The sequence below is a fragment of the Acipenser ruthenus genome, chromosome 60 (genome assembly GCF_902713425.1).
Source record: "Acipenser ruthenus chromosome 60, fAciRut3.2 maternal haplotype, whole genome shotgun sequence".
Taxonomy (NCBI): domain Eukaryota; kingdom Metazoa; phylum Chordata; class Actinopteri; order Acipenseriformes; family Acipenseridae; genus Acipenser; species Acipenser ruthenus.
This window is the reverse complement of record NC_081248.1, coordinates 3592841-3619646: the sequence shown is the minus strand read 5'-3', so window position 1 is coordinate 3619646 and position 26806 is coordinate 3592841. Positions and strand designations below refer to the sequence as shown.

The following is a 26806-nucleotide window of genomic DNA, read 5'->3' as shown; positions in this document are numbered from 1 at the left end:
CAATGCTTCCCTATGCTTTACCAGACCTCTCTGTTCTTTACAATGCTTCCCTATGCTTTACTACACCTCTCTGTGCTTTACAATGCTTCCCTATGTTTTACCACACCTCTCTGTGCTTTACAATGCTTCCCTATGCTTTACTACACCTCTCTGTGCTTTACAATGCTTCCCTATGCTTTACTACACCTCTCTGTGCTTTACAATGCTTCCCTATGCTTTACTACACCTCTCAGTGCTTTACAATGCTTCCCTGTGCTTTGCCATGCTTTCACTGTGCTTTACTACACTTTGCTGTGCTTTTACTGTGGGAAACTTTTACTATGGGACTTCATTTAAATCGCATATGCACTTGTTCTCTCTTTCTGTCTTTCAGGCCACGCCCCTTCAGCAGCATTGGTCCGTCCCTTCAGGGGCGGGGTCGTGACTCACAATGGGGCGGAGCTAGTGAGGGAGGCGAAGCTGAGGCCGGGGGATGTGCTGGGGCTGGGCCAGCACTTCCTGTTCCTGTATAAAGACCCGCGCTGTGTCTCCGCCCCCCTCCTCCCTGCCCTCCTCTCCCCGCTCCGCTCCCCCACGCAGTCTCCTCCCAGCCTCGTGGGGGCGCTGTGCTGCCAGGCGTGCGGGCGATCGCAGGCAGAGAGGCAGGCTCGCTTGAGGGAGTACCTGAGCTCCACACAGCCAGTGCTGAGATACAGCATAGCACACGAGGAACAGCTACTCAGGGTAAAACTGCACTGTGTGTATGTGTGAGTGTCTGTGTGTCTGTCTGTGTACGTGTGTGAGAGTGTGTGTGTGAGTGTGTGTGTGAGTGAGACAATCACAAATATCCTTACCATCCGTCTGGACAACATTAAGCAATGGATGTCAAAAATCAATTTATTGTTAAACTCTGATAAAACAGGTAATGCTATTGGGATCAAAAAATCAATTAATCAATACAAATTCAGATGTTTTGCAGCCTCCCTTAAGGTCTGAATTGAGAAATCTGGATTACTGGATTATTGCAATGCTCTGTTTTCTGGTATTCCCAGATCTGTGTTATCCCGACTGCAGATTGTGCAAAACACTGCTGCCAGGGTTTGAACAAGAACTAGAAGACTTGATCACATGACGCCGGTATTGGCAGCCGTACATTGGCTTCCTGTAGGTTTAGGGTCGATTTTAAGGTCATGCTTATTACTTACAAAGCATTAAATGGTTTGGCTCCTTCATATTTAAATGATATTTTAATCCCATGTATACCTAGACGTCCACTGCGATCCCAGGACGCAGGATTGCTTCCTGTCCCTGAGGTTTCAAAAAAGAACACGGGCAGTAGAGCATCTGGCTTTAGGGCTGCCGAATTATGGAAACGAGGTTTCTGTAAGGGAGGCACCAACTGTTGCAGTGTTTAAAACACGACTGAAGACACACTTTTATAATCTATCGTTCACATCTTAATATTAAATAACAGTTTTACCCTGTATTGCATTCTAATTGATTTTTGAATTAAATGTTTTCATGTTTGCTATTGCTGGTATAGTATCAATAATTACTGTTATGTTGTACCAGTGAAGCTCCTTGCAACAAGTCATTGTGAAGGGCGCTATATCAAATAATGATTGATTGATTGTGTGTGTCTTAGTGTGTGTGTGTGTGTGTGTCTGTGCGTGTCTGCTTGTCTGTCTGCCTCTCTGTCTGTCTGTGTGCCTGTCTGGTTCTCTGTATCTGTGTGTCCGTCTCTCTGCCCCTTTTAAAGAAATATCCAGGGGTTCATTTGTTAACACAAAGGTACCGGATCTTATCATTAAGAAAGAGGGACAGCATCCTAATGTACTGACCTTGATTTATGGGTCGTGATTTATTGTTGATGGTGGTAGCTGCATGCCAGGGGCGGCATTTGCTATAAGGGGAGGGGCAGCTGCTCCCCCCCCCCACATTATGACATTATGGACCCAAATTTTGAAAGGGGTTTTATTTTCGGTGGAAACGGTAAAATGAGTTGAATTTTTCCACAGGTTAATCCGTTAAAAAATATTCGCCTAATTTCCTCCGTTTTATCCACCATCGGATCACATTTCATGCAGAATTCAGAACAGAAAATAGGAGGCATTTTTTTACACAGAGAATTGTGAGGGTCTGGAACCAACTCCCCAGTAATGTTGTTGAAGCCGACACCCTGGGATCCTTCAATAAGCTGCTTGATGAGATTCTGGGATCAATAAGCTACTAACAACCAAACGAGCAAGATGGGCTGAATGGTCTCCTCTCGTTTGTAAACTTTCTTATGTTCTTATGTTCTCAATATATCCGAGCATCTTTTTGGCCTTTTTTATAGCTTCCTCACATTGTCTAGCTGAAGACATTTCTGAGTCAACATAAACTCCTAGGTCTTTTTCATAGTTCCCTTCTTCAATTTCAGTGTCTCCCATATGATATTTATAATGCACATTTTTATTGCCTGCATGCAATACTTTACACTTTTCTCTATTAAATGTCATTTGCCATGTGTCTGCCCAGTTCTGAATGCTGTCTAGATCATTTTGAATGACCTTTGCTGCTGCAACAGTGTTTGCCACTCCTCCTACTTTTGTGTTGTCTGCAAATTTAACTAGTTTGCTTACTATACCAAAAAACTAAATCATTAATGTAGATTAGGAATAGCAGAGGACCTAATACTGATCCCTGTGGTACACCACTGGTTTCTCCTCTAATCAGTACTTTCTGTTTTCTACATGTTAACCACTCCCTAATCCATGTGCATGCATTTCCTTGAATCCCTACTGCGTTCAGTTTGAGAATTAATCTTTTATGCAGGACTTTGTCAAAAGCTTTCTGGAAATCTAAATAACCCATGAGATATGCTTTGCAATTATCCATTGTCGATGTTGCATCCTCAAAAAAATCAAGCAGGTTAGTTAGACATGATCTCCCTTTCTTAAAACCATGCTGACTGTCTCCCAGGATATTGTTACCATATAGGTAATTTTCCATTTTGGATCTTATTATAGTTTCCATAAGTTTACATATAATAGAAGTCAGGCTTATTGGTCTGTAGTTACCTGGTTCGGTTTTGTCTCCCTTTTTGTGGATCAGTATTACGTTTGCTATTTTCCAGTCTGTCGGTACAACCCCTGTGTCAAGAGACTGTTGCATGATCTTGGTTAGCGGTTTGTAAATAACTTCTTTCATTTCTTTTGAGTACTTTGGGAGGATCTCATCCGGCCCAGGGGATTTGTTTATTTTAAGAGCTCCTAGTCCCTTTAACACTTCTGACTCTGGTCTTACTAATGCATTGTAAAGTTTTAACATCACTTCCCTTGATTTAAATTCAACACTTCTAGATTAATTCTTGCAGATATTCAGTACAATATTGAGCGGACATCTGGAGTGTTAAAAAGCTGCTTCAGATAGATCTGGTGGTGTGCTACAGTACAGCCCTGGGAAAGTGTGCACACTCATTGTTGCAAGCTGCATTCTGCATAACAGCTGTCAACAATGCACGACCAGGAGCACTTACTCCATCCCCAAAGCTACAAGTCAGTGCCTGTCATGTGTATGCAACAATTTCAACTATTTTAATATATTTATATAGTCCATTAAATTAATGTACCCAAAGTGAGAGTTGAGGTGCAGTCATAAATGAAAGCAATCAAAAGGCATCTATGGTAAAAATTTCACCAAACACCTGGTGAAATGTAAATAGTGAACTTAATTGACTGAGTGAGTGTGTTGGTGACTTTTGATTAATATCACAAAATAAATCAGAGGGAGATCAAGTTAAACAAACAAATATTTGATTTGCAGAGTTAAACATAAATGTTCCATTAACAATTACTTTCTCTGCTTTGACTGTCCTTCAGGGTGCTGTGATTTGGGACAAAACGACATGGTGGCCAAAATAAACAGACAGTAATTTAACAAGTATCATGCTGGTGAAAAGCCAGCACGGGTAGCAATTGTTTTCAGTTTTTACTCTCTTAAGAACATAAGAACATAAGAAAGTTTCCAAACGAGAGGAGGCCCCATTCAGCCCATCTTGCTCGTTTGGTTGTTAGTAGCTTATTGATCCCAGAATCTCATCAAGCAGCTTCTTGAAGGATCCCAGGGTGTCAGCTTCAACAACTTTTACATTCCACCTCTGAACAACCCCAACGCTGGTCAGCAAAACCTGCTGGTTTTTATATCGTGGTCGAGGGATGAACTTAGTTTATCCCTCTGCCACATTCTGCACGAGGTTTCTCACATGCCTGGTCGATCTGTCAGTAAATCATTAGCTGCCGCCCGCGCATTCTCACGAGATGTAGTCTGGCAAAGACGAGCTGCAAACATCGCCCCTGCCAAAATACATTGAACTATACCAATAAAACAAACACATTTCAATAACAGCAAATAATAACCCAAAACACCACAAATAAACACAGGGGCAGGGGTACCCTGTCACACCACGCAATGCCTTACTTTCTTACACTACAAATAAACACAGGGGCAGGGGTACCCTGTCACACCACGCAATACCTTACTTTCTTACACCACAAATAAACACAGGGGCAGGGGTACCCTGTCACACCACGCAATACCTTACTTTCTTACACCACAAATAAACACAGGGGCAGGGGTACCCTGTCACACCACGCAATACCTTACTTTCTTACACCACAAATAAACACGGGCAGGGGTACCCTGTCACACCACGCAATACCTTACTTTCTTACACCACAAATAAACACAGGGGCAGGGGTACCCTGTCACACCACGCAATACCTTACTTTCTTACACCACAAATAAACACAGGGGCAGGGGTACCCTGTCACACCACGCAATACCTTACTTTCTTACACCACAAATAAACACAGGGGCAGGGGTACCCTGTCACACCACGCAATACCTTACTTTCTTACACCACAAATAAACACAGGGGCAGGGGTACCCTGTCACACCACGCAATACCTTACTTTCTTACACCACAAATAAACACAGGGGCAGGGGTACCCTGTCACACCACGCAATACCTTACTTTCTTACACCACAAATAAACACAGGGGCAGGGGTACCCTGTCACACCACGCAATACCTTACTTTCTTACACCACAAATAAACACAGGGGCAGGGGTACCCTGTCACACCACGCAATACCTTACTTTCTTACACCACAAATAAACACAGGGGCAGGGGTACCCTGTCACACCACGCAATACCTTACTTTCTTACACCACAAATAAACACAGGGGCAGGGGTACCCTGTCACACCACGCAATACCTTACTTTCTTACACCACAAATAAACACAGGGGCAGGGGTACCCTGTCACACCACGCAATACCTTACTTTCTTACACCACAAATAAACACAGGGGCAGGGGTACCCTGTCACACCACGCAATACCTTACTTTCTTACACCACAAATAAACACAGGGGCAGGGGTACCCTGTCACACCACGCAATACCTTACTTTCTTACACCACAAATAAACACAGGGGCAGGGGTACCCTGTCACACCACGCAATACCTTACTTTCTTACACCACAAATAAACACAGGGGCAGGGGTACCCTGTCACACCACGCAATACCTTACTTTCTTACACCACAAATAAACACAGGGGCAGGGGTACCCTGTCACACCACGCAATACCTTACTTTCTTACACCACAAATAAACACAGGGGCAGGGGTACCCTGTCACACCACGCAATACCTTACTTTCTTACACCACAAATAAACACAGGGGCAGGGGTACCCTGTCACACCACGCAATACCTTACTTTCTTACACCACAAATAAACACAGGGGCAGGGGTACCCTGTCACACCACGCAATACCTTACTTTCTTACACCACAAATAAACACAGGGGCAGGGGTACCCTGTCACACCACGCAATACCTTACTTTCTTACACCACAAATAAACACAGGGGCAGGGGTACCCTGTCACACCACGCAATACCTTACTTTCTTACACCACAAATAAACACAGGGGCAGGGGTACCCTGTCACACCACGCAATACCTTACTTTCTTACACCACAAATAAACACAGGGGCAGGGGTACCCTGTCACACCACGCAATACCTTACTTTCTTACACCACAAATAAACACAGGGGCAGGGGTACCCTGTCACACCACGCAATACCTTACTTTCTTACACCACAAATAAACACAGGGGCAGGGGTACCCTGTCACACCACACAATACCTTACTTTCTTACACCACAAATAAACACAGGGGCAGGGGTACCCTGTCACACCACGCAATACCTTACTTTCTTACACTACAAATAAACACAGGGGCAGGGGTACCCTGTCACACCACGCAATACCTTACTTTCTTTCCAATGATTGTTAATAAGAGTAGTGTAATGTCCCAGTCTAGCTGCTACTGTAAAACAATAAAAAAATAAAAGTCGGTCCCCTTACAGCCTATTAGAATCCCGGTGCTCACTCAGAGCAGTCTATCCGCAGTCCAGGAGCCCCGTGTTAAGCGCTGCTTCTCTTTTTAAAGTCTGGGCAGTCAAATTGCAATCGCCAGCACCTGCCGACACATTGCATTGCACTAATTAAACAGCTGTGTCTATTCACAGTTCTAATGGAGCGACCAACCAGGTCCATTACATTACTATTATTATTATTATTTATTTCTTAGCAGACGCCCTTATCCAGGGTGACTTACAATTGTTACAAGATATCACATTATTTTTACATACAATTACCCATTTATACAGTTGGGTTTTTGCTGGAGCAATCTAGGTAAAGTACCTTGCTCAAGGGTACAGCAACAGTGTCCCCAACCAGGGATTGAACCCACGACCCTACGGTCATGAGTCCAGAGCCCTAACCACTACTCCACACTGCTGCCATTACTATAAAATGAGACTTAGTGGAACAACATTTTCAAGTTTGTTATAAACCAGTGCCGTGCTTTAAAAATACTTGTACATTGTGTATAATTTATTTAAAGAATAAGAACGATGTTGACAAAGCGCAGCGCGCTATCGCGTTGTAAACTGGACCAATTACTGTCTGTTTTTTCTCAGTTTATTGGGACAGAGAATGTTGACCCAACACTTCTGGAATGACGCCCGCGCTGCATGCCGGTAATCTTCAGGTCTGAACACGCGAGATGTCCCTTTCTTGTAATGGACAGAGCAATCTTTAGCAGAAATATTCCTGATCTTTGATGCTGCTGGTGTCTTTTTCATTGAAGACATTGTAAAGAAATCATGCAGCTCTATGCAATGTGTTCAATCGTGTACAGGAAGGAAGCAAACTAAACCGGCTGCCAGGTTCCTAAATGCAGTGCGTCAATCAGGCAAACATTTGCTGTACTTATTTTTAAGTGATACAAACATATGCATTTTACACTATTCTATCAAAAATGGGAATTTTCCCAGGGAATTACATATTTCACAATGGGTAGATTTCACTGAAATCATGATAACCATGAAAAAATACAACCTTGTTCATCAGTGTGAGACTGAGGAGAGACTGACAATTTCATTGTGTTGATTTTGTCTGTGGATTTCATTGTGTTGATTTTGTCTGTGGATTTCATTCTGTTGATTTCATTCTGTTGATTTTGTCTGTGGATTTCATTCTGTTGATTTCATTCTGTTGATTTTGTCTGTGGATTTCATTCTGTTGATTTCATTGTGTTGATTTTGTCTGTGGATTTCATTCTGTTGATTTTGTCTGTGGATTTCATTGTGTTGATTTCATTCTGTTGATTTTGTCTGTGGATTTCATTCTGTTGATTTTGTCTGTGGATTCCATTGTGTTGATTTTGTCTGTGGATTTCATTCTGTTGATTTCATTCTGTTGATTTTGTCTGTGGATTTCATTCTGTTGATTTCGTCTGTGGATTTCATTCTGTTGATTTTGTCTGTGGATTTCATTCTGTTGATTTCGTCTGTGGATTTCATTCTGTTGATTTTGTCTGTGGATTTCATTCTGTTGATTTTGTCTGTGGATTTCATTCTGTTGATTTCATTCTGTTGATTTTGTATGTGGATTTCATTCTGTTGATTTCATTCTGTTGATTTCATTCTGTTGATTTTGTCTGTGGATTTCATTCTGTTGATTTCGTCTGTGGATTTCATTCTGTTGATTTTGTCTGTGGATTTCATTCTGTTGATTTCATTCTGTTGATTTTGTATGTGGATTTCATTCTGTTGATTTCATTCTGTTGATTTTGTCTGTGGATTTCATTCTGTTGATTTCATTGTGTTGATTTTGTCTGTGGATTTCATTCTGTTGATTTTGTCTGTGGATTTCATTGTGTTGATTTTGTCTGTGGATTTCATTCTGTTGATTTTGTCTGTGGATTTCATTGTGTTGATTTTGTCTGTGGATTTCATTCTGTTGATTTCATTCTGTTGATTTTGTCTGTGGATTTCATTCTGTTGATTTTGTCTGTGGATTTCATTGTGTTGATTTTGTCTGTGGATTTCATTCTGTTGATTTCATTGTGTTGATTTTGTCTGTGGATTTCATTCTGTTGATTTTGTCTGTGGATTTCATTCTGTTGATTTTGTCTGTGGATTTCATTCTGTTGATTTCATTCTGTTGATTTTGTCTGTGGATTTCATTCTGTTGATTTCATTGTGTTGATTTTGTCTGTGGATTTCATTCTGTTGATTTTGTCTGTGGATTTCATTCTGTTGATTTTGTATGTGGATTTCATTCTGTTGATTTCATTCTGTTGAATTTGTCTGTTGATTTTGTTCTCTGTCAGGAGATCGTTGAGAAGAACGGGTCACCTGACTCAGGGGCCGGGGCTCTGGCTCCTGCCTTCCTGCTGTCACTCTGCATAGACCACGCCTCCAAACACCTGCACCCCGCCCACCTGCCAGCCCTGCTGCTCAAAACAGCCAATCTGGTGAAGGGACTGGTGTGGGTGAGTCTGAGTGTGTCTGAGGGAGTGTGTCTGAGTGGATAAGAGAGTGTCTGAGTGTCTTTGTGATAGAGTGTCTTTGTAAGAGAGTGTCTGTGTGCATGTGTCAGTGTGTGTTAATGTGTCTCTGTCTCTGTCCTGTGTCTGTTTGTCCTGTGTGTAAACCTCTGTGTGTCTGTGTGTCTGTGTGTCTGTCTGTCAGCACTGCCATCTGACAACCAAACGAGCAAGATGGGCTGAACGGACTCCTCTCATTTGTAAACTTTCCTCTCTGCTCTCTCCTCTCTCCTTTCATCTCTCTTCTCTCCCACACTCCCTCTCTCACATTCTCTTTCTCTCTCTCCTCTCCAGGACAAAATCAAAGAGATTGGAGACAAGCAGCCAGAGAAGTGAGTATCTTTACAAACAGTGTCTCAGTGTGTGTGAGTCTGGATAACAGTATGCGATAGTAACAACACAGCACAGAGTGATACAGCACAGTATGATACAGCACAGAGTGATACAGCACAGAGTGATACAGCACAGTGTGATACAGCACAGTGTGATACAGCACAGAGTGATACAGCACAGTGTGATACAGCACAGTGTGATACAGCACAGTGTGATACAGCACAGAGTGATACAGCACAGAGTGATACAGCACAGTGTGATACAGCACAGTGTGATACAGCACAGTGTGATACAGCACAGAGTGATACAGCACAGTGTGATACAGCACAGTGGCAGCATGGTAAAGCACAGAGAGGTCTGGCAAAGCATATAAAAAAACATAAAGCATGGTAAACTAACCCTTATAAAAATGTCCCACAGCAAAAGTACAGCATAGTGTAATAAAGCACAGTGAAAGCATGGTACGGGAGGTATGGTAAAGCATAGGGAGGCATTGTAAAGCACAGAGAGGTCTGGTAAAGCATAGGGAAGCATTGTAAAGCACAGAGAGGTCTGGTAAAGCATAGGGAAGCATTGTAAAGCACAGAGGTGTGGTAAAGCATAGGGAAGCATTGTAAAGCACAGAGAGGTCTGGTAAAGCATAGGGAAGCATTGTAAAGCACAGAGAGGTGTGGTAAAGTATAGGGAAGCATTGTAAAGCACAGAGAGGTCTGGTAAAGCATAGGGAAGCATTGTAAAGCACAGAGAGGTGTGGTAAAGCATAGGGGAGCATTGTAAAGCACAGAGAGGTCTGGTAAAGCATAGGGAAGCATTGTAAAGCACAGAGAGGTGTGGTAAAGCATAGGGAAGCATTGTAAAGCACAGAGGTGTGGTAAAGCATAGGGAAGCATTGTAAAGCACAGAGAGGTCTGGTAAAGCATAGGGAAACATTGTAAAGCACAGAGAGGTGTGGTAAAGCATAGGGAAGCATTATTATTTGTTTATTTAGCAGACGCCTTTATCCAAGGCGACTTACAGAGACTAGGGTGTGTGAACTATGCATCAGCTGCAGAGTCACTTACAACAACGTCTCACCTGAAAGACGGAGCACAAGGAGGTTAAGTGACTTGCTCAGGGTCACACAATGAGTCAGTGGCTGAGGTGGGATTTGAACCGGGGACCTCCTGGTTACAAGCCCTTTTCTTTAACCACTGGACCACACAGCCTCTTATCATTTGTAAAGCACAGAGAGGTGTGGTATTAACAAACCAGGTAAATGAATGGGACGGGACTTTACTGTGCAAGTTTACTATGGTGAACTTTTCTAAGGGTTTTGACCCCTGTCTGACCCCCTTAAACACTGAAATGATCAGGACTGAGCGATCAGCAAGTTGAATCTGAATGATAACTACAGCTCCCAGCAGGCCTCCTCTCTGGCAGCAACAACGAGGGATGATGGGAGCTGTAGTTCACATAAACAGTTTTTAGGCATTTTCTAAAAAATGAAATGAAAGATTGTCACTGGATAAAGTTTATGTGTGTGTGCCCCCTCCCCCCTCCCCTCCACAGTCAGGAGAAGAGCGATGTGAGCGCGCTCAGCATAGAGGCCCTGACCTCTGAACTCCGACCCCTCATGTTCTGGATGTCCAACGCCACCGAGCTGCTGAACTACATCCAGGTCAAAGTTGAGGACATGGAGCGAGACCTGGAGTTTGAGAGTGAGGCTTCAATAGTGTGTGTGTGTGTCTGAGAGAAAACAAAGTATGTTTGTCTCTGTCTGTCTGTCTGTCTGCCTGCCTCCCTGTCTGTCTGCATATCTAATCTTCTTTCCTATTATACAGCACAGTCACAGTGTTTAAACTCTCGGAGATAGTTCAAATTTCTTTGTTTTTGTTTTTTTTTCCGCTGCAGGTTCGAGTGACCTGTCAGCTGACCTGGAGACAAGCTCCGAGGCGCTGGCGCTGCTTGATGATGTCATCATGTACACCTTCCAGCAGTGCGTCTATTACCTCACCAAGGTCAGCCCGCGCTCACTGATGACATCACTGCCTGTCTTAAAGCTATTGAATAAAACTTTCTATATAAACTCCCTCCTCTCTCTTATTCTTTTTCCCCTCTCATCTATCTCTGCTCCTCTCTCCTGTCTCCTCTCTCCTCTGTCCTTTCTATTCTCTCCTCTCTCCACTCTCCTCTTCTAGTTCAGATGCCCTCTGTATCATTTTCTGTTTCACTCGTCACATCCTGGAGACTTTTTAAAAAAAGTTTAACGCAAACCCTGTGGCCTCCATAGAGCTTTCAAAATCATGTCTGAAATACAGCAGAGGTGAACCATTTGTGAAAGGGTTTTTTGTAGGGTTGTGGGTATTCACTGAGACAGTTATTTAACGTTGCCACACTGCACAGGTGTGCAGATTCATTTATAATTTATTTCTAATCACACAATGTAGTGCAGTGGTACATGGTATCCATTGTGTGGGAGAAAACACTCAAAGTGTTGACACAGTGTAAAAATGTCCCAAAACAAAACACATTAAAACACAACTAATAAAGAAAAGGTGGCCATGCTCGGGCCGTGCACGATCTCCACTATAAGCAGGGTCCCACTGTTAAAAGGCTGCACTGAACCCTCGCTATACTATTGGGGAATGGTAACCGGATCCCATAAACTCGCCCTGCTACAAACACAACAAATCCTGGTTCACGTACTCGCGATCTCAGTCCTGACGATCCGAGACACACACACGCTGCCTTGTTGCTGTTGTCCAGGGTCTTGTTTAATTTCGCTCTCACGTTTCAGGCTAGGCAATGCCGTCACTGCTAACTCTTGAGTCGAACCATGATCCTTTCAGCTAGATCTGGATGCACGCAGCAGACGTGCTGTACATGCGATTAGAAGAAGAGCGGGTGTTCAGTGCAACCTCCCTTTATGGTTGGGATCCGCCCCTCCAGCCAGTCAGGGACTCCTGGTCAACCAAACCCTGACCGAGCCCCGTCAGTCAATTGGCTGTCAGTGCATCCTCGCTGAGCAACTGAGCTGCATAGTAGGAAGTGACAGTTGTTGATACAAAACACAAACACAACTTGAATTCCTTGTGCAGAGCTCCCGCCCTGCCACACCATTATTATAAGAATGACCCCATCTAACTCTCTATCTCCCCTCTCCCTCCCCCTCCCCCCCTCCCTCTCTTCTCCCCTTCTCCTCACTCCCCCTCCCTCTCTTCTCTCCCTCCCTTCTCCTTTCTCCCCCTCTCTCTCAGACTCTGTACTCTGCTCTCCCAGCCCTGCTGGATTCAAACCCTTTCTCCCTGCCTCCTCCCTCCGCGCTGCCCCCGGACCCCTCACCCCTGACCCCTGACCTGTCCCTGATGCCGGGGGGCGTGGCCCGGGTGCTGGAGGTGTACCTGTCAACGCTGGAGCTGACGCGCACCTGTCAACTGCACCCCGACCTCGTCTCTCAGACATTCGGGTACCTGCTGTTCTTCAGCAACGCCTCGCTGTTTAATACACTCATGGAGAGAGGTGAGTGTGTGTGTGTGTGTCCGTGTGTCTTAGTGTGTGTATGTGTGTGCCTTAGTGTGAGTGTACATGTGTGTGTCAGTGTCTGTCTGTGTGTCTTAGTGTGTTTGTGTGTGTCTCAGAGTGTGTCAGTGTGTGTGTGTGTGTCCGTGTCTCTGTGTGTGTCTGTGTGTCTTAGTGTGTGTATGTGTGTGTCTTAGTGTGAGTGTTTGTGTGTGTCTCAGAGTGTGTCAGTGTGTGTGTGTGTGTGTGTCTGTGTGTGTCTCTCTCTCTCTGTAACTCTATCCTCCCCTCACCTCCTATCTGTGTATCTCTGTGTAACTCCTCTCTCTGTGTCTCTGTGTATCTCTGTGTAACTCCTCTCTCTGTGTCTCTGTGTATCTCTGTGTAACTCCTCTCTGTGTGTCTCTTTATATCTCTGTGTAACTCCTCTCTCTGTGTCTCTGTGTCTCTCTGTGTAACTCCTCTCTGTGTAACTCATCTCTCTGTGTCTCAGTGTCTCTGTGTCTCTCTGTGTAACTCCTCTCTGTGTAACTCATCTCTCTGTGTCTCAGTGTCTCAGTGTCTCTCTGTGTAAGTCCTTTCTCTGTGAACCCCCCCTCTCTCTCTTTCCTCTCTCAGGTTCTGGTTCTGATTCGTTCTTCACCTGGTCTCGCGCGGTTCAAATCCGGACGAATCTGGACCTGGTTCTGGACTGGCTCCAGGGGGCAGGGCTCGGTGACATCGCCAATGAGTTCTTCCGCAAGCTGTCAATCACCGTCAACTTCCTGTGCATCCCCAAAACCCGCCTCATACATGTAGGGCTCTGACATCACTTCCTCCAACACCCCTTCCCCCTTCTTGTCTACCTCAAATTCAAATTTCTCTCTCCTCCCTCTATCTCCTCTCCCCTCTCTCATCTCTCTCTCTCTTTCTCTCTCTCTTCAGTCTAGCTGGTCTTCTCTCCAGGAGGAATACCCCTTACTAAGCCCCGCCCAGCTGAATCACCTGCTGCGACACTATAGGCTGGGAGCCGGCAGGGAACCGCCCACTTCCTGGCAGCCCCCTGAAGATTCCAATCTGAGCTCAGGTAGGCCATGCCCCCTTCTGATGTTTGCTGTTCTAAAATTGTAAACCTTAGCTTTAGTCCTTACTTTTGGGGTTTTAAAAATCACTTCTAATTAGACCATGTTGTGGTCTGAGTTTGCCAATGTCTCTCTGACCTCTGTTTTAGTTATTCTGTCTTCATTATTTGAAAAGACTAAATCAAGGCATGCCTCCCCTCTAGTCAGTGCCTTGACAAATTGCGTTAGGAAGCAGTCATTTGTCATTTCCACCATTTCAATTTCGTCCGTCGTGCTCCCCACCGGGTTCCCCATTTTATACAGCGGAAGTTGAAATCCACAATTAGTATGGTGTCACAAAGACGGCCGGAGTGGGTGGTGTCAGACCAGAGCCAGGAAATAAATAAACAGAGAGATGGAGTTTTGGTGAAGCTGAGCGCGTGATCGCGCTCAGCATTTAATAACCAGAACAGAAAATAAAAGGTTTTAAACACAAAAACACGGGACACGGCACTACACGCCAAAATAAAAAGACAAACAAAACGGACTAGACAGTGCACAGACAGACGAACAAAACACGGTGAGCAGATTTTAACTATTATTCTTTACACAAATACCTCCGTCTCCAATCCCGTTCTCCACTCACCGAACATCCAACCCCGACTGAATGAAATGTGCGTCTATATATACTGTTGTGCTGGGATTCAATTACTAATTAATTATTCACTTGAATCCCAGCACGTGAATTAATTCTGTGCAACCCTGTGCTCACATATTACATTTAACCAGCACGTGAAGTGATTTGTGCCCTCCTCGTGCCTAAATACAAATCTACATTTTTAAATACACGTGAAACACAGACCCGTTTATATCCCGTGTACCAATCTCTATACACCAACATTAACACACGCAACATGCAACACATAACACACAAATGCACACAGGGGCGGGGCGCATTGCCACATATGGCTTCTCCTTTTCTACATGCATTTCGAATGTCATTGTATAACACATTATTTTGCTCGGCGTCTGAATCTGCTGGTCTATAGCATGCTCCTATTATTATGCCCTGTAGCAGGGCGGTAGAAAAGCCCTGCTGTTTAATCATATTGTTTGTTTATTTTTTGAACGGGGGCTCCCCCTGCGCCCCTGTGTTATTTGGTATTTGTTTATTGTTTTATATTTGTGTGTACATGACGGTGAAGCGCCGTGCGTTTGGTTTTGCAGCGTGGATGGGAAGCCCCATCCACATTATAAAACTCGTGCAGAAGGTGGCCATCTCCCCAATTAGTTAAGTGACTAATTAGTTGCTAATCGGGAGATGGTCACCTGTATAAATACCTGCAGCTCTCTGCACTCGAGGTGGGTGTTCGGAAGTGAACGGGAGAGCGAGACGCGAGAGAGAGAGTTAAAAAGAAGAAAAGGATCCGTGAAGGCTACTGCCCAGCCGGACCCTAATTCATTATTTGTGTTCGAGATTTTTTATTTTTGTTTACTTGTTTTATTTCTGCTCTGCGAGCAAGTGTTTATTTTTGTTTAAATATTTTATTTTTGGTTCTCTTTAAATAAAACGGCGCCCGCGCCACTGCACCGTACCTTCTGTTTTTGTTGTGCCTTCTTCTGGTCTGAGTCACCACCCAGCCACCCTGTCACACGTGGTGTCCAGCGTGGGATCACCAGCGCCTCCTGGACTCAGGCCAGAAGAGGTACTGCAGTAGGGTACTGCAGGTTTTTCGTTTTTTTTTCGTTTTTTATTGTGTGTGAGGAGGGTGAAGAGGAGGAAAAATGGGAAAGAAGAAGCAGCGGCAGAAGAAGCAGCGGCAGAAGCAGCAGCGCGGGGCGGGTCGCAAGCCCCACCGTGCATCTGGCCAGGTGGACGTCTGCATGACCTGCTGGAGGGGGGAGGAGTGGTGTTTTGAAGTTGGCGAGGTCGGGCACGTGTCGCCCGACTACTACCACTCCCCACCTCAGGAAGAAGTGGCGGAACCAGAGCCACAGGAGGAGGATGGCTGGGAGGCCCTCCTTTGCAGCATGGGTGTGCAGTACTGTTGCTGCATCTGTGGGGAGTGGGGGCATTTCCCAGCTAACTGCCCCCTCCCACCAGTGGAATACGTGCTGCAGCCATCACCACCACCAGCAGAGGGAGCATGCCTGCTGGTCCCGCCTCCACCACCTCCAACGGCCGGAGCAGAGCAGCTGAGCTGTCTCTGTCTCCACCGCAGCCACCAGCAGAGGGAGAGTGCCTGCTGGTCCCACCTCCGCCAGCAGAGGGAGCATGCCTGCTGGTTCCGCCTCCATCACTGCCACCAGCAGAGGGAGCATGCCTGCTGGTTTCACGGCTGCAGCCAGAAGGGGAGGAGCCCCTGCCGCCTTCGCAGCCAGAAGGGGAGGAGCCCCTGCCGCCTTCGCAGCCAGAAGGGGAGGAGCCCCTGCCGCCTTCGCAGCCAGAAGGGGAGGAGCCCCTGCCGCCTTCATCACCTTCACATCCATCACGACCACCACTATCACCCCCAGCATGAGGAGAGGAGCAGGAGCTGCCTCTGCCTCCACCTCCGCCAGTAGAGGGTGCATGCCTGCTGGCTTCACCCCTACCAGCAGAGAGAGAGAGTCTGCTGGTCCCACCTCCGCCAGCAGAAGGAAGAGACCTGCTGGCCACACCGCCACTTCCTTCACTACCCCTACAATCACGAGGAGAGGAGCAGGAGCTACCTCTACCTCCAGCCCCACTAACAGAGGGAGGATGCCTGTTGGCCTCACCACCTCCACCACCATCACCACCGCCTTCACTACCCCCACCTGGAGCAGAGCAGCAGGAGCTGCCTCTGTCTCCACCACCGCCAGAGGGAGAGAAGCAGGAGCTACCTCTCCCTGCACAAATTAAAGGGTCAGGACAGGATGCTGGCAGTCCTCAGCAGCCCCTGCATAGGTTGCTGAGGGGAGCACGGGGGAGAACCGCCCGGCTGCAGTGGTTGCAAAGAGGGCCAACCCCAGCACCACCGCTGGTCCTGGCTCTCTTCCCGCCGTCGCCTCCCGAGGGTCCAATGCCGCCATCGCCTCCTGAGGGACCACAACGGCCCTGCCTCGCACCGCCCAAGGATGCCAGCCTCGCACCGCCCAAGGATGCCAGCCTCGCACCGCCCAAGGATGCCAGCCTCGCACCGCTCAAGGATGCCAGCCTCGCACCGCCCAAGGATGCCAGCCTCGCACCGCCCAAGGATGCCAGCCTCGCACCGCCCAAGGATGCCACGCTTGGATCGCCCAAGGATGCCACGCCTGGATCGCCTGGGGCTGCCTGTGGCTCCGCATCGCCTGGGGCTGCCTGTGGCTCTGCATCGCCTGGGGCTGCCTGTGGCTCCGCATCGCCTGGGGCTGCCTGTGGCTCCGCATCGCCTGGGGCTACCTGGTGCTCCGCATCGCCTGGGGCTGCCTTTTGCTTCGCACAGGGTACAGGGTACGAGGGAGAAGTGGAGCTCCCGCTGCCGTCTCCATGGCCAGGGGCTCCCCTCCCGAGTTTGCCTCCCGAGGGTCCGCTGCTGCTGCCGTTGCCTCCCGAGGGTCCGCTGCTGCTGCCGTCGCCTGAGGTCATTCAGGATCCTGCTTCGCCTGGGGTCGCCAGGGATCCTGCTTCGCCTGGGGTCGCCAGGGATCCTGCTTCGCCTGGGGTCGCCAGGGATCCTGCTTCGCCTGGGGTCGTCGAGGGTCCTGCTTCGCCTGGGGTCGCCAGGGATCCTGCTTCGCCTGGGGTCACTACACTATGGCCGGAGCCCCACGGAGGGGAACTGCTGGCCATGAAGAAGGGGGGGGAGGTCAGGAGACCAGCTCCCCCAGCCGAACTTTCACGGCAGGAGGAACAGTGGCTGAAGCCCCGGAAGAGGGAGCTACCAGCCAGGAAGACATGGGGAGAGGAGGACCTCCCACCATGGCCACCCCCATGGATTACTCCAGACCCCTCTTCCAGGACATTGAGACTGAGGGGGGAGGTGGCCGTTGGGGCCATGTGTGCTTCACACAAGGAGGGGGATATGTAGCAGCTCCCCCTCCGCCCCTGTGTTATTTGGTATTTGTTTATTGTTTTATATTTGTGTGTAAATGACGGTGAAGCGCCGTGCGTTTTGTTTTGCAGCGTGGATGGGAAGCCCCATTGACATTATAAAACTCGTGCAGAAGGTGGCCATCTCCCCAATTAGTTAAGTGACTAATTAGTTGCTAATCGGGAGATGGTCACCTGTATAAATACCTGCAGCTCTCTGCACTCGAGGTGGGTGTTCGGAAGTGAACGGGAGAGCGAGAGGCGAGAGAGAGAGTTAAAAAGAAGAAAAGGATCCGTGAAGGCTACTGCCCAGCCGGACCCTCATTCATTATTTGTGTTCGAGATTTTTTATTTTTGGTTTACTTGTTTTATTTCTGCTCTGTGAGCAAGTGTTTATTTTTGTTTAAATATTTTATTTTTGGTTCTCTTTAAATAAAACGGCGCCCGCGCCACTGCACCGTACCTTCTGTTTTTGTTGTGCCTTCTTCTGGTCCGAGTCACCACCCAGCCACCCTGTCACATGCCCTTTGAATTTTTGTCCGTTATTTTGACGCATATTGATTTGGCGTTGTTTTGGACCGCTAAGGGCTAGACGGATTCTACACTTTTTGCAATGTGCAGTAGCAGTGTGGAGTAGTGGTTAGGGCTCTGGACTCTTGACCGGAGGGTTGTGGGTTCAATCCCAGCTGGTGGACACTGCTGCTGTACCCTTGAGCAAGGTACTTTACCTAGATTGCTCCAGTAAAAACCCAACTGTATAAATGGGAAATTGTATGTAAAATAATGTGATATCTGTATAATGTGAAATAATGTATAATGTGATATCTTGTAACAATTGTAAGTCGCCCTGGTTAAGGGCGTCTGCTAAGAAATCAATAATAATAATATTAATAATGTTGTCTAACCTGCTATTATTTTTAATTTCTTCACCACACTTCCATTTACGATTCTATAGATTTTATTAAAAAACTGTTGGACTGGGATTGAGAAAGACTTCTTGTGGAAACGTCAGTATTTCTAACAAGTTTCTACCCCTCTCTCTTCTCTCCTCTCCTCTCCTCTCTCCTCTCACCCAATCAGATATCTTCGAGAGTTTCCTGGATCACCCCCCTCTGATCCTGCCTAATGAGGTGTCTCGGCTGGGGTTGGGAGAGCCAATCACGTCGCAGGAGCTGCAGCAGGAAGTGCAGAGGATCCGAGCCTTCCTATTGGACCTGGAACAGGAAGCCCTGCCGGCCAATCAGAGGATACAGCTGTGAGAAGAGAGCCAATGATAGAGCGTTGTGCGACAGATGCAGCCAATCAGGAAGGAGAAGTTGGATACAGGGGATTCTGGGGATAAAGGGGGTGTCTGTCTGTACATCCTTCCATCTGTCTGTCAACTTGTATCTGGAGAAGCGCTGATCCCATTGTCATGACACTGGCTATTCACAATATTTAGAGAAGCGCTGATCCCATTGTCATGACACTGGCTATTCACAATATTTAGAGAAGCGCTGATCCCATTGTCATGACACTGGCTATTCACAATATTTAGAGAAGCGCTGATCCCATTGTCATGACACTGGCTATTCACAATATTTAGAGAAGCGCTGATCCCATTGTCATGACACTGGCTATTCACAATATTTAGAGAAGCGCTGATCCCATTGTCATGACACTGGCTATTCACAATATTTAGAGAAGCGCTGATCCCATTGTCATGACACTGGCTATTCACAATATTTAGAGAAGCGCTGATCCCATTGTCATGACACTGGCTATTCACATTATCTAGCAGAAGATATTGAGAATATCAGATTGTGGGGATATAGGGGGTGTCTGTCTGTCTGTCCATACATCCGCCCACCAGTCTCACATTTTTGCATATGTCAGGAGAAACTCTTATCAATTTCCATTAAACTCTTCATTGTCATTTCTTATCCTGCACTGTTCTGTACATGCTGTTGATACACGTGACGGACATCGACGTTTCCCTCTCACTGAGAGCTCTGATTGTGAATGTGCAGCCGTGGCGATGGGGAGAGGAGGTCACTGACAGGCTGGTTTATATTGCTGGGATGGGGGTGGATGATGTCACTGACAGGCTGGTTTATATTGCTGGGATGGGGGATGGATGATGTCATGGACAGGCTGGTTTATATTGCTGGGATGGGGGGTGGATGATGTCACTGACAGGCTGGTGTATATTGCTGGGATGGGGGGTGGATGATGTCACTGACAGGCTGGTTTATATTGCTGGGATGGGGGGTGGATGATGTCACTGACAGGCTGGTTTATATTGCTGGGATGGGGGGTGGATGATGTCACTGACTGGCTGGTTTATATTGCTGGGATGGGGATGGATGTCACTTACAGGCTGGTTTATATTAACCTTTTGTATTTTAATAGCCTGTAGCTTTACCCTGAGCATTGTAAACGTTTATCAATACTTTGTAATCTTGCTATTAGCTTAAATAAAACTGTTACTTGTTAATTCAAAAACGCCTCAATTGAATTCTTATCAATCTTAACAGGAGCTGAAATAGTTAACCCAACCCAATAATTTAAACACAGCACAGAAACCACAGAGGAGAGAGCAGCGAGAGGGGAGAGAGCAGCGAGAGGAGAGAGAGAGGAGAGAGAGGAGGGGAGAGAGCAGAAGAAGAGAGAGAGGAGGGGAGAGAGCAGAAGAGGAGAGTCAGGAGGGGAGAGAGCAGAAGAGAGAGAGGAGGGGAGAGAGCAGAAGAGAGGAGGGGAGAGAGCAGAAGAGGAGAGTCAGGAGGGGAGAGAGCAGAAGAGAGAGAGGAGGGGAGAGAGCAGAAGAGGAGAGAGAGGAGGGGAGAGAGCAGAAGAGGAGAGAGGAGGGGAGAGAGCAGAAGAGAGAGAGGAGGGGAGAGAGCAGAAGAGAGAGGAGGGGAGAGAGCAGAAGAGGAGAGAGAGGAGGGGAGAGCAGAAGAGGAGAGAGAGGAGGGGAGAGAGCAGAAGAGAGAGAGGAGGGGAGAGAGCAGAAGAGAGAGAGGAGGGGAGAGAGCAGAAGAGGAGAGAGAGGAGGGGAGAGAGCAGAAGAGGAGAGGAGGTTCACATGTTTATTATTATTATTATTATTATTATTATTATTATTATTATTATTATTATTATTATTATTATTATTATTGTTATTGTTATTATTATTATTATTATTATTTATCCTGAACACATAGGGCTAGTCTACTTTTATAACTTCCTTCACAGGACACATTCTGAGAGGGGCAGAACAGCCAGTCCAGAAATATGAAAACATTCTCCCAGTAAATCTCTCTTTAAAAGTGTAGATAGGTCTCATATCACTGGCGTCAAAGAATGCCACTTCCCCCCGTCACAGTCCAGCTGAACTGATCTCCTGGGATATTTTTCTCTGGAGTGAGTCGTGTCCATGGTGAGGTCCATGCCCAGTACTGACCCCCATCCCACAGGGTTATAATCCAGTGTCCTGCTCCGGGGTTCACTTTCCTCTGACTGGACTCTATTGTCAGACCCAGATTCCAGTAACTTGTGTTTCCCACTTCCACGTCCCAGCAGTGTTTCCCTGAGGTGAATCCCTCAGAGCCCAGCACCATAGCGATCAAACCGCTCTGAGTGGTCAGGAAGCTTGCTGTCTGTTATCCCTCTCATCACTCTCGTTAGATCCTGAGACAGTATCAGAGCACTGCGTGCTCTGTTGGGATCCACAGTCACTGAGCTGAGAGAGGAAGATTAGAATTGGGAACACCAACGTACAATAAATAATAAATTAGATTATTATTGTTATTAATTAGTCATTTAGCATACGCTTTTTTCCAGAACGACTTGGTTGATCTGTGCATCACAACTGCTGCGGAGTCACTTACAATAGGGCCTCAGTTTTACGACTCATCCGAAGGACGGAGCACAAGGAGGTTAAGTGACTTGCTCAGGGTCACACACAGTGAGTCTGTGGCTGAGCTGGGATTTGAACTGGGAATCTCCTGGTATCAAGACCCTTTCTTTAACCATTGGACCACCAAGTTGCTTGGCTGTTGTTTCACTCAGCGTTGCTGTCACCATATCAGCCGCTCTTCTGAGTCTGTGTGAGGTGTTCCAGCCTGAGTCATTCTGTGAAAAGATGCCTCAAGCCCTTTCGTGGTTGTAACGCTGGGACCCGCATGAAAGAAAGGGTTATCAGTGGGAATGGGTTACAAGTCGTGCCGAAATTAAAGTTTTACGACTAGCGATGCCCAATGTTTTTGCTGTTGATTCACAAATCGTCTCAGCATCTGCTTCAAAGTCTGATTAAAACTTTCCACCAAACCATCTGTGGATGATAAACAGATGTCCTGATGGGAAGTATTTTTAGTATTTTAGTTAGTTCCGTGATCAGTCAGGATTTCCTTGGGTAATGTTGTTGAAGCTGACACCCTGGGATCCTTCAAGAAGCTGCTTGATGAGATTCTGGGATCAATAAGCTACTAACAACCAAACGAGCAAGATGGGCTGAATGGGGCCTCCTCTCGTTTGTAAACTTTCTTATGTTCTTATGTTCTTATGTTCTTAATAGACCGGACCTGCCCCCAAACGTGCACTACTGACGGCCCCACACTATGTCCACGCTTGAGTACCACATGTCCGGTCTATTGAGAGGGGCCGGAGTAGCATCTGCCCTGGATGGCCCAGTAACCTCGCCCTCTCATAAGAACATAAGAAAGTTTACAAACGAGAGGAGGCCATTCAGCCCATCTTGCTCATTTGGTTGTTAGTAGCTTATTGATCCCAGAATCTCATCAAGCAGCTTCTTGAAGGATCCCAGGGTGTCAGCTTCAACAACATTACTGGGGAGTTGGTTCCATACCCTCACAATTCTCTGTGTAAAAAAGTGCCTCCTATTTTCTGTAAAATTACTTCTCTTGATTTTAAATTCAAAACTTTACCATATATGAGCATCTTGTTGGCCTTTTTTATAGCTTCCCCACATTGTCTAGATGAAGACATTTCTGAATCAACATAAACTCCTAGGTCTTTTTCATAGTTCCCTTCTTCAATTTCAGTATCTCCCATATATTTATAATGCACATTTTTATTGCCTGCATGCAATACTTTACACTTTTCTCTATTAAATGTAATTTGCCATGTGTCTGCCCAGTTCTGAATGCTGTCTAGATCATTTTGAATGACCTTTGCTGCTGCATCAGTGTTTGCCACTCCTCCTATTTTTGTGTCGTCTGCAAATTTAACAAGTTTGCTAACTATACCAGAATCTAGATCATTAATGTAGATTAGGAATAGCAGAGGACCTAATACTGATCCCTTTGGTACACCACTGGTATGGCAGGTGAATCAGTCACTGGTGTACACTCTGTTGACAGCGGTATGTCAGGTGAATCAATCCCATGGTGTGTACTCTATTGACAGTGCTGTGGCAGGTGAATCAATCCCCGGTGTACACTCTATTGACAGTGCTATGGCAGGTGAATCAGTCACATGGTATACACTCTATTGACAGTGCTGTGCCAAGTGAATCAGTCCCATGGTGTGCACTCTATTGACAGTGCTTTGGCAGGTGAGTCTGTCACATGGTATACACTCTATTGACAGTGCTGTGGCAGGTGAATCAGTCCATAGTGTACACGCTATTGACAGTGCTGTGGCAGGTAAATCAGTACTATGGTGTACACTCTTTTGACAGTGCTGTAGCAGGTGAATCAGTACTATGGTGTACACTCTATTGACAGTGCTATGGGAGGTGAATCAGTCCCATGGTGTGCACTCTATTGACAGTGCTGTGGCAGGTGAATCAATCCCATAGTGTGCACTCTATTGACAGTGCTGTGGCAGGTGAATCAGTCCCATGGTGTAGACTCTATTGACAGTGGTGTGGCAGGTGAATAAATCCTATGGTGTGCACTCTATTGACAGTACGCAGTGCTGTGGCAGGTGAATCAGTCCCATAGTGTACACTCTATTGACAGCGCTATGGCAGGTGAATCAGTCCCATGCTGTGCACTCTATTGACAGTGGTATGGCAGGTGAATCAGTCCTATGGTGTACACTCTATTCACAGTGCTATGGCAGGTAAATCAGTCCCATGGTGTACACTCTATTGACAGCGCTATGGCAGGTGAATCAGTCCCATGCTGTGCACTCTATTAACAGTGGTATGGCAGGTGAATAAATCCTATGGTGTGCACTCTATTGACAGTACGCAGTGCTGTGGCAGGTGATTCAGTTCCACGGTGTGCACTCCATTGACAGTGCTATGGCAGGTGAATCAGTCCCTGGTGTACACTCTATTAACAGTGGTATGGCAGGTAAATCAGTCCATGGTGTACACACTATTGACAGTGCTGTGGCAGGTGAATAAATCCTATGGTGTGCACTCTATTGACAGTGCGCAGTGCTGTGGCAGGTGAATCAGTCCCTGGTGTACACTCTATTGACAGTGCTGTGGCAGGTGATTCAGTCCCATGATGTGCACTCTATTGACAGTGCTATGGCAGGTGAATCAGTCCCATTGTATATACTCTATTGATAGTGCTGTGGCAGGTCAATCAGTCCCATGGTGTACACTCTATTGACAGTGCTTTGGCAGGTGAATCAGTCCCACAGTGTGCACTCTATTGACAGTGGTATGGCAGGTGAATCAGTCACATGGTGTACACTCTATTGACAGTGCTGTGGCAGGTGAATCAGTCCCATGCTATGCACTTTATTGACAGTGCTATGGCAGGTGAATAACTCCCATGGTGTGCACTCTATTGACAGTGGTATGGCAGGTAAATCAATCCCATTGTGTGCACTCTATTGACAGTGTTGTGGCAGATGATTCAGTTCCACGGTGTGCACTCCATTGACAGTGCTATGGCAGGTGAATCAGTCACATGGTATTCACTCTATTGACAGTGGTGTGGCAGGTGAATCAATCCCATTGTATATACTCTATTGATAGTGCTGTGGCAGGTCAATCAGTCCCATGGTGTACACTCTATTGACAGCACTATGGCAGGTGAATCAGTCCCATGCTGTGCACTCTATTGACAGTACGCAGTGCTGTGGCAGGTGAATCAGTCCCTGGTGTACACTCTATTGATAGTGGTATGGCAGGTGAATCAGTCCCATGGTGTACACTCTATTGACAGCACTATGGCAGGTGAATCAGTCCCATGCTGTGCACTCTATTGACAGTGCTTTGGCAGGTGAGTCTGTCACATGGTATACACTCTATTGACAGTGCTGTGGCAGGTGAATCAGTCCATAGTGTACACGCTATTGACAGTGCTGTGGCAGGTAAATCAGTACTATGGTGTACACTCTTTTGACAGTGCTGTGGCAGGTGAATCAGTACTATGGTGTACACTCTATTGACAGTGCTATGGGAGGTGAATCAGTCCCATGGTGTGCACTCTATTGACAGTGCTGTGGCAGGTGAATCAATCCCATAGTGTGCACTCTATTGACAGTGCTGTGGCAGGTGAATCAGTCCCATAGTGTACACTCTATTGACAGCGCTATGGCAGGTGAATCAGTCCCATGCTGTGCACTCTATTGACAGTGGTATGGCAGGTGAATCAGTCCTATGGTGTACACTCTATTCACAGTGCTATGGCAGGTAAATCAGTCCCATGGTGTACACTCTATTGACAGCGCTATGGCAGGTGAATCAGTCCCATGCTGTGCACTCTATTAACAGTGGTATGGCAGGTGAATAAATCCTATGGTGTGCACTCTATTGACAGTACGCAGTGCTGTGGCAGGTGATTCAGTTCCACGGTGTGCACTCCATTGACAGTGCTATGGCAGGTGAATCAGTCCCTGGTGTACACTCTATTAACAGTGGTATGGCAGGTAAATCAGTCCATGGTGTACACACTATTGACAGTGCTGTGGCAGGTGAATAAATCCTATGGTGTGCACTCTATTGACAGTGCGCAGTGCTGTGGCAGGTGAATCAGTCCCTGGTGTACACTCTATTGACAGTGCTGTGGCAGGTGATTCAGTCCCATGATGTGCACTCTATTGACAGTGCTATGGCAGGTGAATCAGTCCCATTGTATATACTCTATTGATAGTGCTGTGGCAGGTCAATCAGTCCCATGGTGTACACTCTATTGACAGTGCTTTGGCAGGTGAATCAGTCCCACAGTGTGCACTCTATTGACAGTGGTATGGCAGGTGAATCAGTCACATGGTGTACACTCTATTGACAGTGCTGTGGCAGGTGAATCAGTCCCATGCTATGCACTTTATTGACAGTGCTATGGCAGGTGAATAACTCCCATGGTGTGCACTCTATTGACAGTGGTATGGCAGGTAAATCAATCCCATTGTGTGCACTCTATTGACAGTGTTGTGGCAGATGATTCAGTTCCACGGTGTGCACTCCATTGACAGTGCTATGGCAGGTGAATCAGTCACATGGTATTCACTCTATTGACAGTGGTGTGGCAGGTGAATCAATCCCATTGTATATACTCTATTGATAGTGCTGTGGCAGGTCAATCAGTCCCATGGTGTACACTCTATTGACAGCACTATGGCAGGTGAATCAGTCCCATGCTGTGCACTCTATTGACAGTACGCAGTGCTGTGGCAGGTGAATCAGTCCCTGGTGTACACTCTATTGATAGTGGTATGGCAGGTGAATCAGTCCCATGGTGTACACTCTATTGACAGCACTATGGCAGGTGAATCAGTCCCATGCTGTGCACTCTATTGACAGTGGTATGGCAGGTGAATCAGTCACATGGTATATACTCTGTTGACAGTGCTGTGACAGGTGAATCAGTCCTATGGTGTACACTCTGTTGACAGTGCAGTGGCAGGTGAATCAGTCCCATGCTATGCACTCTATTGACAGTGCTGTGGCAGGTGAATAACTCCCATGGTGTGCACTCTATTGACAGTGGTATGGCAGGTAAATCAATCCCATGGTGTGCACTCTATTGACAGTGTTGTGGCAGGTGATTCAGTTCCACGGTGTGCACTCCATTGACAGTGCTATGGCAGGTGAATCAG

General features: G+C 46.6%; 1 protein-coding gene across 2 annotated transcripts in view; it reads left to right on the top strand.

Annotated features, from left to right (window-relative positions):
- LOC117410204 (ras-interacting protein 1) overlaps positions 1-20372 on the top strand; it is a 39361-nt gene extending 18989 nt beyond the window's left edge. For both annotated transcript variants that reach the window (XM_059018574.1, XM_059018575.1), the window contains exons 7-15: positions 374-723; positions 8705-8866; positions 9215-9252; positions 10802-10950; positions 11144-11250; positions 12490-12751; positions 13370-13545; positions 13676-13817; positions 18902-20372. In XM_059018574.1, the coding sequence (XP_058874557.1) occupies positions 374-723; positions 8705-8866; positions 9215-9252; positions 10802-10950; positions 11144-11250; positions 12490-12751; positions 13370-13545; positions 13676-13817; positions 18902-19080 (1565 nt within the window). In that variant the 3' untranslated portion in view covers positions 19081-20372. The remainder of the gene's footprint in view (positions 1-373; positions 724-8704; positions 8867-9214; positions 9253-10801; positions 10951-11143; positions 11251-12489; positions 12752-13369; positions 13546-13675; positions 13818-18901) is intronic.
- The last annotated feature ends 6434 nt before the right edge of the window (positions 20373-26806 follow it).